The 11,194-nt window shown below is 41.1% G+C and overlaps 2 protein-coding genes across 2 annotated transcripts; both read left to right on the top strand.

Moving 5' to 3' along the window:
• The first annotated feature begins 226 nt into the window (after positions 1-226).
• fhl5 (four and a half LIM domains 5) lies at positions 227-3,120 on the top strand. The gene is made up of 6 exons (XM_038728178.1): positions 227-333; positions 521-698; positions 879-1,053; positions 1,658-1,827; positions 1,996-2,182; positions 2,359-3,120. Exons 2-6 carry the CDS (start codon positions 537-539, stop codon positions 2,508-2,510), a joined length of 846 nt encoding a protein of 281 aa, XP_038584106.1. The 5' UTR covers positions 227-333; positions 521-536; the 3' UTR covers positions 2,511-3,120.
• A 1,682-nt stretch (positions 3,121-4,802) lies between these two features.
• Positions 4,803-10,592, top strand: si:ch211-266g18.9 (transforming growth factor-beta receptor-associated protein 1). The gene is made up of 11 exons (XM_038728177.1): positions 4,803-5,639; positions 5,823-6,017; positions 6,209-6,363; positions 7,596-7,678; positions 7,840-8,187; positions 8,357-8,414; positions 8,503-8,646; positions 8,824-8,958; positions 9,044-9,188; positions 9,264-9,685; positions 9,795-10,592. Exons 1-11 carry the CDS (start codon positions 4,952-4,954, stop codon positions 9,936-9,938), a joined length of 2,517 nt encoding a protein of 838 aa, XP_038584105.1. The 5' UTR covers positions 4,803-4,951; the 3' UTR covers positions 9,939-10,592.
• The last annotated feature ends 602 nt before the right edge of the window (positions 10,593-11,194 follow it).

The raw sequence follows: 11,194 nt of genomic DNA, 5'->3' as shown, positions 1-11,194 counted from the left end.
TTTCATGTTTCCCAACAATCATCTATCTTCTAGTCCTAAAACTGCATTTCTCATTGCTTTTACTCAAAAGCAACAATGATTAAATCCGTTCAAAGGCTTCGTGATCTGTGCACCATCAGCTCCCTTAAAAGGTGCAGAATGATGTAGTGGAGCATGTTCATTCACCCCAGAGATTACCGCTAATAAGAGGGCCCGTATTTATAGAAGATCCCCCCCAGTGGATACCCCTAATCCTGACTCACCCATTTCCATCCCTGCCCCATCCCTGTGCCTGGACCGCTTGCTCACTGCAGCCCCCAGCTTCAGCCTCATCTTCGCCCCATATCAACTGAGGTAGAGACTTCTTTAATACAACACTGCTTTTTTCAGATTCTTTTGAAAGAAGGGGGGAAATTGCTTGGCCTCTGCACTTGCTTGATAAAAGGGTAGGGGATCGCTGAGACCATTACATGACATTTTCTATCTTTCCTATTGTTCTTTATTGTCCAGCTTTCCTTGTCTTTCTCTCTTTGACGTGCAGCTAAGAAAAGCATACAATGTCCACCAGCGAGCGTTTCGACTGCCATTACTGCAAAGACTCCCTGCTGGGGAAGAAGTACATAATGAAAGAAGACACTCAGTACTGCACTAAGTGCTATGAGAACCTGTTTGCCAACTGCTGTGAGGGCTGCTCTTTACCAATTGGCTGTAATTGCAAGGTAAGGAAGCATCACTTTTACCCTGAGTAATTTTGATCACATTTACCTTATAAGAATAAGTATAAAAGCTAAGAGTTATTCTTACATGTTTCATGATTCTATCCATGCACATTTTAAATGAATATTTTACTTAACAGAATATCCACAAAATGCAATACATAATGTGTTAAATATCTGCAGGATTTGTCCTACAAAGATCGCCACTGGCACGAGCAGTGTTTCAAGTGTGCAAAGTGCAGCCGCTCTCTGGTGGAAAAGGCATTTGCCGCCAAGGATGACTTGTTGCTCTGCACTGAATGCTATGCCAATGATTATTCCTCCAAGTGCACCACCTGCAAGAAAACCATCATGCCAGGTACGCTGGGATAATAATGATAATGATAATGATGATGATGCTGATCGTTATGATGACAATGACAATGACAATGATGATAACGATAACCTTATGATGAAAAGGGCTGGATGACATCACCTAAAATCAATATCACGATGCTTTTACACGTTTGACAATAAATGGTCCTCAAGGTCCACTTAGAAGCTGTTCTGGACCTTCCAATCATTCATTCAACTACTGTTTCCAACATCAAGAATAAACTTTCAATATCAACTTTTAACTCAAGGTCAAATCAAGTGATCACACAATCAAAAGCTCCAGAAAAGTTAATGTAAAGTAAATGACTAAACTTAATTTTCTTGTGTTGATTCACTTCTAGTTTATGAAATTGTTTGAAATGTTTGGGAAACACACTTATTTGCTTTCTTGTCGGGAGTTTTATGAGAAGGTCGACATAAATTTCATATCTGTACAGTCAATACAGAAGCATCAACCAGAAGCAGTTAGCTTAACTTAGCACAAAGACTAGAAACAGGTGGAAACAGCTAGCTGGACTCTGTCCAAAGGTAAGAAAATGGATCTAGAGGTACCATATGCTGACTAAGCAGCTCTCATCCTGTGCCAGGTTCCCGCAAAATGGAATACAAGGGGAACAGCTGGCATGAGACCTGTTTTCTGTGCCACCGCTGCCAGCAGCCAATGGGAACCAAGTCCTTCATCCCAAAAGACACTGGCTACTTCTGCGTGGCCTGCTTCGAGAAGCAGTTTGCCTACCAGTGCTGTGCTTGTAAGAAGGTAGGGTTACAGCTGAGTGTTTTATATGTATTGACTACTGCAGTAAATCCCCCTGACTCTGGTATTTTAATGTTAGTCATGCTGCATAAAAAAGGTATACATAGCAAGAGAAATGCCACTGTGTGTTTTCTTTCACTCTTCCCTTGTCTGGTTATGTGTTTCCTCAAGGCCATCACAACAGGTGGGGTGACCTACCAGGACAAGCCCTGGCACCGGGAGTGTTTCTTATGCATTGGGTGCAGAAAGCAGCTTTCGGGTCAACGCTTCACCTCCAGGGAAAACTACCCTTACTGCCTCGAATGCTTCAGCAACCTGTATGCAAAGAAGTGCGTGGGCTGCACCAAGCCCATCACCAGTGAGTCACCGGCTGTGTTCGTGTTTTCATTCACTCTGCCACCGCTCACGCAGTTCTCCTGCTCATATTCAAGGCCTTTATTTGCATTTGTGTAGGAACTGTCAGATAAACAAGGTGAAGATCTTGCATTAACCTGCACATTATGTAAATACATGGATAATGTTTGATGTGTGCAGGTCTGGCAGGGGCCAAGTACATCTCTTTTGAGGAGCGCCAATGGCACAGCGAGTGTTTCACCTGCACTCAGTGCTCTGTGTCGCTAGTTGGACGTGGCTTCCTCACCCAGCGCGACAACATCCTGTGCACCGACTGCGGCAGGGAGAAGTGACCTTTCCTTGAAGGTGTCACAGTAACCACAAGAGCTCATATACTGATACAGATATTGGGTTTAATGATAATGATGATGATGATGATCGTTATGATGACAATGACAATGATGATAACGATAACCTTATGATGAAAAGGCTGGATGATATCACCAATCAATATCACGATGCTTTTACACGTTTGACAATAAATGGTCCTCAAGGTCCACTTAGAAGCTGTTCTGGACCTTCCAATCATACATTCAACTACTGTTTCCAACATCAACAATAAACTTTCAATATCAACTTTTAACTCAAGATCAAATCAAGTGATCACACAATCAAAAGCTCCAGAACAGTTAGTAAATGACTAAACTTAATTTTCTTGTGTTGATTCACTTCTAGTTTATGAAATTGTTTGAAATGTTTGGGAAACACACTTATGATGATTATGATACAGATATTGGGTTTCCATTAATGTTTTTTCTTAGCATGCCTGGTACATAAACAAACTGAATGTTGAATGCTTATGTTGGTGTTATAAAATGACCATTAGTTCTCTTAAATTGCCCAAACTCACACACAAAAAAATTGTGATGTGTCCATAAAGATAAATAAATTTCTTTAAAGTTAGGGTGCTATATTATATTTCCTTTGGTGTTTTCTTTGTTTTTTTCCTCACATTTTCATTTTTGAGAATGATTATGTTACAAACATATTAGAGCTGAAGGCAACGGGTCAATTAATGGACTAGACATTTTATTTTGATAATCAATAAATCATTTCCATTATTATTTGAACAAAAACACCAAATATTTATTGGTTCCAACTTCTGAGGAGTTTGGTACTTTTTTATCATATATGAAAGTAAACAGAATATTTTAAAAAGCAATTTTAAAAAGTCACTTATTATGATTCTATTAACACTATTTTGACATTTTATGGATAAAAATATTAATTAATTAATAAAGAAAATAATCAGAAGTTTAATTGCCATTGAAAATAATTGTTAGTTGCAGCCCAAAACATATATACATTTAATGCTCTTTCATTACACATATATTTGTGCTGTATACTTGTATACTGTATGCATTGGTTATGAATGCCTAGATTAAACATTTATTCACACTGAAGAAACAAAGATTCTATCATGAGAAATACTTTACACACTAAAGGGTGTTCCAATAAAGACTTTTCTATGTATGTAATGTTGAAATGGAAATCATTCTAGGCCTGCTGTTGCTCATCCTGATATTCAGTTCAATTCAATTCAATCAATTCAATCAACTTTATTAATCCCACAAGGGGAAATTGGTTAAGAGCAGCATGTTTGCAACAGTACATGACACAAATCACACACATTATTCACAACATAAAAGCAGCCAATATGTGCACATTTAAAAACCCCAAAGAACCCTACAGGGAGTTTAAAAGTTTGATCGTAGAAGGGATGAAAGATTTGGAGTGGCGGTTCGTCTTACACACAGGAAGCGCATAACTTCGCCCAGAAGGCAACAGAGAAAATTCACCTGCCAGAGCATGTCCCGGAGATCCTAGGATACTTGCTGCCTTCCGAACTATTTGTTGGTTGCAGAAGACATTAAGGTCTCTCTGTTTCAAACCGATGATTTTAGAACTGATTTTAACAATGTTGTTCAGGCTGTTCCTGTCTTTAACTGTCAGATTGTGAAACCAACAGAAAAACTTAAAAGAATCTCAATAAAAGACCGGCGTGACAGAGAAGGAGTTTAGTTTGTGGAGAAGATAAATTCTCTGTTTCCCCCGCTTCACATATGTATATAATATATATATATATGATAATGTGTCTTATTCGGCTCTGAAAAGGAGAGCAGACACACAGTTCAGTGTAACAAATATAGCATTGATGGTAGGTTTGAAATCTAGATCTTTTTTTGACCATACTGTCCCCTCTCAGTCACCCTTTAGACAATCATTGCTGTAATACAAACTTCTTGTGCACTTATGTTGCCTCTTGACCTTGTAGCTCCCAGCACATTCAAGTTGTAAACAAACAGAGTGACACTTGCTCTTGTACTTGTCCATTATCCACTAACCAAAGCTGCCACTTTGGTCCACGTACAAGCCAAGAATACAACAGACCATAACTGTGGGCACCTCAAAATATCTGTCTGCTTCACTAAACCTATTGTTTTGATACTTGTAAAAGTTGGTTTTCTTGCTGAGGGCTGCTGGATGAGTTGCGCAAGTGTCCTCACATGGCAGGATGAGCGGCATAAAATGCTGACAGATTTCCTGTCAGGATATGGTCACATGGGAGGTGAAACTACTTTACACTTCATGGACTTGCGGAGGAATCAGAGGAAGGGAGAACAGCAGAGAGGTAGGGACGTCTTATTTTACATATTTTGCAGAAGATCTGGCAGGTTTGCAGGTAATTATTGTATTTTAACTTACAAAAATCAAGCATTCTTACATTTCTGCAATGGCTTTTAGAGCATTTACACAGACACATGTCTATGGAAAGCAAGCTGCCCCAAAAGAAAAGGACAAATCCAGCATCCAGTGCCTTGAGTGCTATGACCGAAATGTGTATGTAGGGACCAAAGATGCAACAGTCCAGCATCTCATCCTTCCCAGTAGCGAAAACGGAGACCCAAGTCCTGGCCTGAGCAAAACCAGAGAAGGCAGGACAAGAAAACTAGGCTCAAGCAATCAAGTAGCCCACCTGAGGGCAGTCCCACTTTTCAACCATCTGATGGTCCTGTGCGACCGGAGCATTACTGCCCTCAACATGTTCTCCTTAGAGCCCGTTCCCACTCTGAAGAAGATCCAGCACGTGTCTATGTTTGAGGTGTGCGACTCATCGCTCGCAGGGCAGGCAGCATATGTGGAGATGGTGACTTCCACCAGCCGCAGGAAGGTGATCCGTATCCATGTGGTGGGAGTGGACAAGTGGGAGGTTGTGAAGGAAGTCCCTCTGCTCCAGGACCCTGTGGCTTTGGCTGTAGATGGCACTAGTCTGTGTGTAGCTACCAGCGACAGGTATCTCCTCTGTGATATTCAGACTGGGCGAACTGATGAGCTTTTTCCTCACAATCACAGCAGACAGCATGTCATTGTTACCTCAGTGGGGCGAGGGGAATTCCTCCTGAATGGGCCTGAATCTTTGGGTAAGAGCTTCCAAAATGTCTAAAGTACATATTATTCTACAGGCTGTCGAGCATAGACATTGTGTCATTATATGCCTCCTTTCTTAAGCATCTATACAGTTAATCATCTCATATCACTCCCCCATATTTTCATCTAGCCAGAGGATATTTGTTTTCTAAGATTTCTCCATCCTCATCCCTCAGGCATGTTTGTGATGAAGACAGGGATATGCCAGCGCCCTCCCCTGCAGTGGCCTCAGGAGGTGCTGGCAGCCGGAGTATGTTTCCCTTACATCCTAACCCTGCAGCCCCAAGAGCTGTCTGTTTTCAGCATGGTGGATCAGCAGCGCAAACAGACTGTGAGTCTCAGCGATGCGAAGGGTCTGCTCTCCACATCAGGTAAACCAAGCAACATCAATTTATCACCTAACCCTCGCAGATTGCAGACCGAACGGCTGTCAAGTTGTGGTTTTGTTTTGAAAGATGTAGCTGTGTCTGTCTCAGTTTGAACTGATTCAGTCAATCATTCTTGCACCTACTGTTGCTACACACTGAGTGTTTTTGAAAACCAAAAACAAATCTCCCCTCAGATGGTGTGTTAGTGTTCACAGAGAGAGACATTTTCAGCCTGCGCCTGGTGCCATTCGAAGAGCAGATCCAGGCACTTGTCATGCATGAGAGGGTCGAGGAGGCCTTATTGCTGCTGGATGGAGTTCAATGTCGTCGTCCACTTGACTCATACAAGGTCAAATGCAATTTATAGACATACAGTCCCTGCCTTTTCTCACAAATACATTTGGGTTACAAAACAGCATTTCTGGGGTCAACGTAATGACACTGATGCATTTATAATATTTCTCCTTTCTTTCCTTTACTTTAATCATGTAAGGAGAAATAAAACAAGAACAGGAATGTCTGTACCAAACTTCATGGCAATTTATCCAATAGCTCTTGATGTATTTCACTCAACACGTGTCCTGAAAAACTTAACTTACTGAAAAAAGTCACATGATCACCACCATCAATAGGATAAATGGTGTGGGGAACAATGATTGTCTGTACGTTTTGTGCCATTAAGTAGATGTTATTTCACAGGATAAGTGAAAGATTTGTCCTACTGGTGGCGCTAGAGAAACCAAAGTGAATAGGATTTATCCTCTGGGGACAATGAATGTGTGAGCTAAATTTTAGCTCACACATAGTCCAGTAGTTGCTGAGATATTTCAGTGGACAGACTGACTTTGCCATCCCTAGAGCACAGCTAGCATGGCTAAAAAACAAACAGTTACTGCACTCCACAGCTATAGCCTTAACGTTTTACAACCTGTTTCAATTTTAATGTTCCATCACCTTAGAATTATGTTTGTAGTACCACATTAATAAGGCAGTAGCTAAATCATAATGGTGAAAAACATAGCATAAATAAACTCGTCTTGCTCTTTTGAGGTATATTCATCCAAGAATGGATACAATTTTGATTTTACAACTTACATAGCTCTTATGAACCTTCAACCCCTTTTTCTCAACTTCCCTTTTTTAGTATCGTCTGCCTTTGTGAGGCAGCAGTCAGTGCTGCTATAATTTCACCATTTTATAGTTTCATACACACCCAACCCAAGCTGGCACTGCATCGTAGCGTTTGAATTTACAGATTGAACCAGGGTGTCAAGGCGTAGACTGACTACATTGTTGTAAACTGCTATCGTAGGTGGATGACAGCAATTGAGGGCAGCAGATGTTGTCTGAGATGTTGTGTAATCTGTGCCATATCACAGGTTACAGGTTAGAGGGGAGGATCTCAGAATTAACACGCTGATGAGTCATTAGTCATGCCTTATTATTTGTCTGGTTTTGTGTTGAGATTTAAGGATAGTCACATGTTCTTCTGCCTAAATGATTTCAGCTCACATATCTGTGCTTAAAGTATGTTCATGCAATGTGTGCCTGGTTTTAAGATAGTTTTTTTTTTACTGTCAGGAGCTGCAGAAGGTCATCACTTGCCTGGTTGGATTTGTTCATTTTTATCAGCAGGGCTTTTCCGAGGCCAGAAATCTTTTCATGTGAGAGTAAAACCCCTATCACGACACTCCAATTCCAAACACACTAAATAAATCACAGCAAAGTGTGCAGTAAGATGTTACTTTTGTGAATAGTGGGCCTTTTCTGCTGAATTCTACACTAAAGTCTAACACAAATCAATACTCATTACCCACTTGAACAGCACAGGTGAGCTGGACCCCCGAGAAATCATCCATCTCTACCCTGACATGCAGTCGTGTCTCAGCGAGGACTTTCAATCCCAGCTTGATCAAGTGAACAAGGACAGGGATCTCCAGGTGCTCTGGCAAGATGACAGAAACACATTTCGTCATTACCTGGCCTTTCTGGGAGATTTTCTCAGAGCAGTCAGGGGGACGGAGCAAGGCCTGCAGTGCATTAAAGAGGTGGACTGCGCCCTCCTGAGGCTGTACGTAGGACTGGGAGACACTGAAAACCTGCAGCAGCTTGTGGCATTTCCCAATGAGTGTGAGCTGGACCACTGTGTCCCTGTTTTGGAGCAACACAACAGGTGAAAATGAATGATTATTTGTTGAATAGGTGATTACACATGCTTTGAGCACAAATTTATTTTTATAGATTGACAAATTATTCTTGAAAGAAAAGGCTTCACTTTATTGTTTGAGACATTTTGTTTAATCAATTACTGATTTGCTGTTTGATCTCTTTCTATTTTTCAGATTTTTTGCATTAGGTTCCCTCTATCAAAGCCATGGAAACCAAATTAATGCAATTAAGGTATCTATTCTCAAATCTCCATTCATTACATATATACATATACAGTACAGAAACTTGAGGTGTAAACATATCTGTTATATTTTTCCAGACTTGGGTGAAAATTACAGATGGCTTCCACAAAGACCCCTCTTGCTCAGATGTATATGGACACATAGTGTGGACTCTCAGTCAGCTGCAAGACAGGGACACTGTGTGGAAATTTGCAGACTGGACTCTGCAACAAAACCAGGAGGTGACATTTTTTATGCTCTCAACTTAACTGCAGAGGGCAGAGTTGCACTATACAACTAGTGTTACAGATGGCAAAAAACACATGGCAAAATCCTCCCCACTATACTGAAGCACTTTCCTTATGAGACAATTATTTGTTATTAAACGTCCACTAACAGTTTTCTTTTATTTGAAAAAGATAGGTGTGCAGATTTTCAGCAGGCGTCCCCCAGATGATCGATTTGAGACACAGGACGTCCTTGCTCTCTTGGAAAAGTACCCACTGGCATTGCTTTTGTATCTTGAGTTCTTAATCCATAATGTGAACAGTGAGGTGAGTACAGCAGCAGCTACCTAATCTAATACCCTGACTCCTTTATTAAATGCACTGAAACATGATTGGTGTAATCTGCCCCCAGGAGGAGAGACATCACAACTGTCTGGCTCTGGCATATGTTACTCAGACGCTGCAAGAGGAACAGGAAACAGATTTGAGGGAAACCAGGGGGAAGTTGCAGCAGCTGCTATGGGAATCCAAATTCTATGACGTCTCCACTGTGTATGGTGTGTGGATGCCTTATGAGAAAATAAATCATTACTGAAGTGTGAATTATAAGTCTTGTTTTATTCCCAAAACAGAGAGAGTCAAGTCAACAACCCTGCACATAGAGAAAGCCATTCTCCTCGGCAGGACCGGTGAACACTCTGAGGCACTGCAGGTGCTTGTTCACCAGGAGCAAGACCTCCAGGCTGCAGAGGCCTACTGCTGCAGGGTTGCCCAGAGTCGGGGCTCACAGTTCAGGCAGACTCTGCTGCTCACCCTGCTCCAAATCTATCTGTGTTGCAAGGATCTCACCAGCGCTGCCGTGGATCTGCTCAACAACAACCCACGGGTCTTTGCAACAGAGACGGTCGTCCAGCTCCTGCCTGATTCATGGTCCGTTCAACTGGTCTCCCAGTTCTTAGTTAAAACCCTTAGAGAGACCTTGCACCATAGGCGGATGGCAATGCTGCAAAAGGCTTTGGGCCAGGCGGAGCTCATGCGGCACAAGGTCATTTGGGTGAGTTTAATGACATATTTCACATTCTTTTCCCGCTCCAGTGAACATTATATGTATTCTTGTTTGCATTTTTCTGAAATCTGTTGCCTTTTCACTCTCTTCTCTGCAGATGCAGGCCTCACATACAAAGTTCAGACTGGGAAATGGACAGAAGTGTGAGGTTTGTCAGAAAGAACTTGCAGAGTCACAGTTTGCCTGTAGTTTGAAAGGTGAGCTGATGCACACAAGCTGCAGTGGCTTTTCATCATCATAAAGATGCAGATATACCAATCTGTGTTTATGCAAATATGTACATCTCTGCACTTTAGCGAATCACATTCATTTCTAGCCAGATAAGTGTCTCCTCCCTACCAGATCTTTTTTCTAGAATAATCTGTGTCATCTAGGCAAACTCTGTACAATGATTGAATTCGTGGATATTAGACCAGACACATTCCCTAATTAGAAAAAATTATAATACATTGTGTAAATACATTTTTCTCAGTAGCTTTGGTACATTCCTCGAATCATCCCTATCTCTCCGAAGCAAATATTTATGTCAGTGAACATGTGAGTGAGTCAGAATGACTCCTTGTGTCATTGTTTACGAACTAGACAGTCAAAATGTTTAGCCATGTTGTCAATATAATAGTGTACTCTGTGTTTTCTGATGTAAACTATGGCTAAGTTTTGTTGACAGTGATTGAAAATGCACAAGACTGAACTTATTCAATATGGCATACCAGTTTCAACTGTATAAAGTTTTACATTGCAAGAGATAGGACAGGATTCACAGTTACCCCTTTACTGTTTGTACTGAGCATGTCTTATGTTGTTTATGCACCATGTTCTGTACGAAAAAACATAATTGTAGGCGGCTGTGTACTTGTATGCGAAAAATGACAATAAAGTTTGACTTTAACTTTGATTTTGACAGCGTGTTCAGCCATTTTGCATGTAGTGACTTATGCAATGAACTCATGCCTAGATGTTTTGGGGGGTAAGACTATTCAACAGAGAACCGGTATAATACATTGTGATCAGCATAACATAAGCAATTGATAATGTAGGAAACAGCAGACAATTGCACATAATCATTTGCATCAGTATGTCAAAGCATTTGCAATTTGTTCAAAACATTGAGAAATTGCTTTTATGATGTGCACAAGTGAAGATATGATGTGGGGGTTGAACAAGTAGTTTTGAGAATTTCAATGCTGAGATCAGAGAAATGTACTAAAGCGACTGAGAAAAACTGTAACTGGTTTCAAAATGCAAAAGAGCAAGCAGTGCACTTTCTCAGGGCGGCATGTCTGGGCCATTTCCTAGAGGCATTGTAGACAGCAGTAGCTATAAAGTGAATTGTGGAGGACACTCACATATATTCACTGATCAGACAGTGGTGTTTTACATGGAAACCACCTGTGGTCAACCTGATGACCAGAGGGAATCTGACCATCGTCCATCGCTGTATATGTGCACTCCTGCCATCATGGTTTCCACTGCCTGTGTATATTTGCCTGCATATAA

The sequence above is a fragment of the Micropterus salmoides genome, unplaced genomic scaffold (assembly GCF_014851395.1).
Source record: "Micropterus salmoides isolate LMB-PRFRI ecotype aquatic unplaced genomic scaffold, ASM1485139v1 Ms_hic_scaffold_19, whole genome shotgun sequence".
Taxonomy (NCBI): Eukaryota; Metazoa; Chordata; class Actinopteri; order Centrarchiformes; family Centrarchidae; genus Micropterus; species Micropterus salmoides.
The sequence above is the reverse complement of the archived record's forward strand: the minus strand, read 5'-3'. Positions and strand labels throughout refer to the sequence as shown.

Coding starts and splice junctions, on each gene's coding strand:
- fhl5 (XM_038728178.1), top strand. CDS start 537: ATGTCCACCAGCGAGCGTTTCGACTGCCATTACTGCAAAGACTCCCTG. Junction 1,828..1,995: donor AGTGCTGTGCTTGTAAGAAG/GTAGGGTTACAG, acceptor TGTTTCCTCAAG/GCCATCACAACAGGTGGGGT. Junction 2,183..2,358: donor CTGCACCAAGCCCATCACCA/GTGAGTCACCGG, acceptor TGATGTGTGCAG/GTCTGGCAGGGGCCAAGTAC.
- si:ch211-266g18.9 (XM_038728177.1), top strand. CDS start 4,952: ATGGCTTTTAGAGCATTTACACAGACACATGTCTATGGAAAGCAAGCT. Junction 8,188..8,356: donor GTTTTGGAGCAACACAACAG/GTGAAAATGAAT, acceptor TCTATTTTTCAG/ATTTTTTGCATTAGGTTCCC. Junction 8,959..9,043: donor TCCATAATGTGAACAGTGAG/GTGAGTACAGCA, acceptor ATCTGCCCCCAG/GAGGAGAGACATCACAACTG.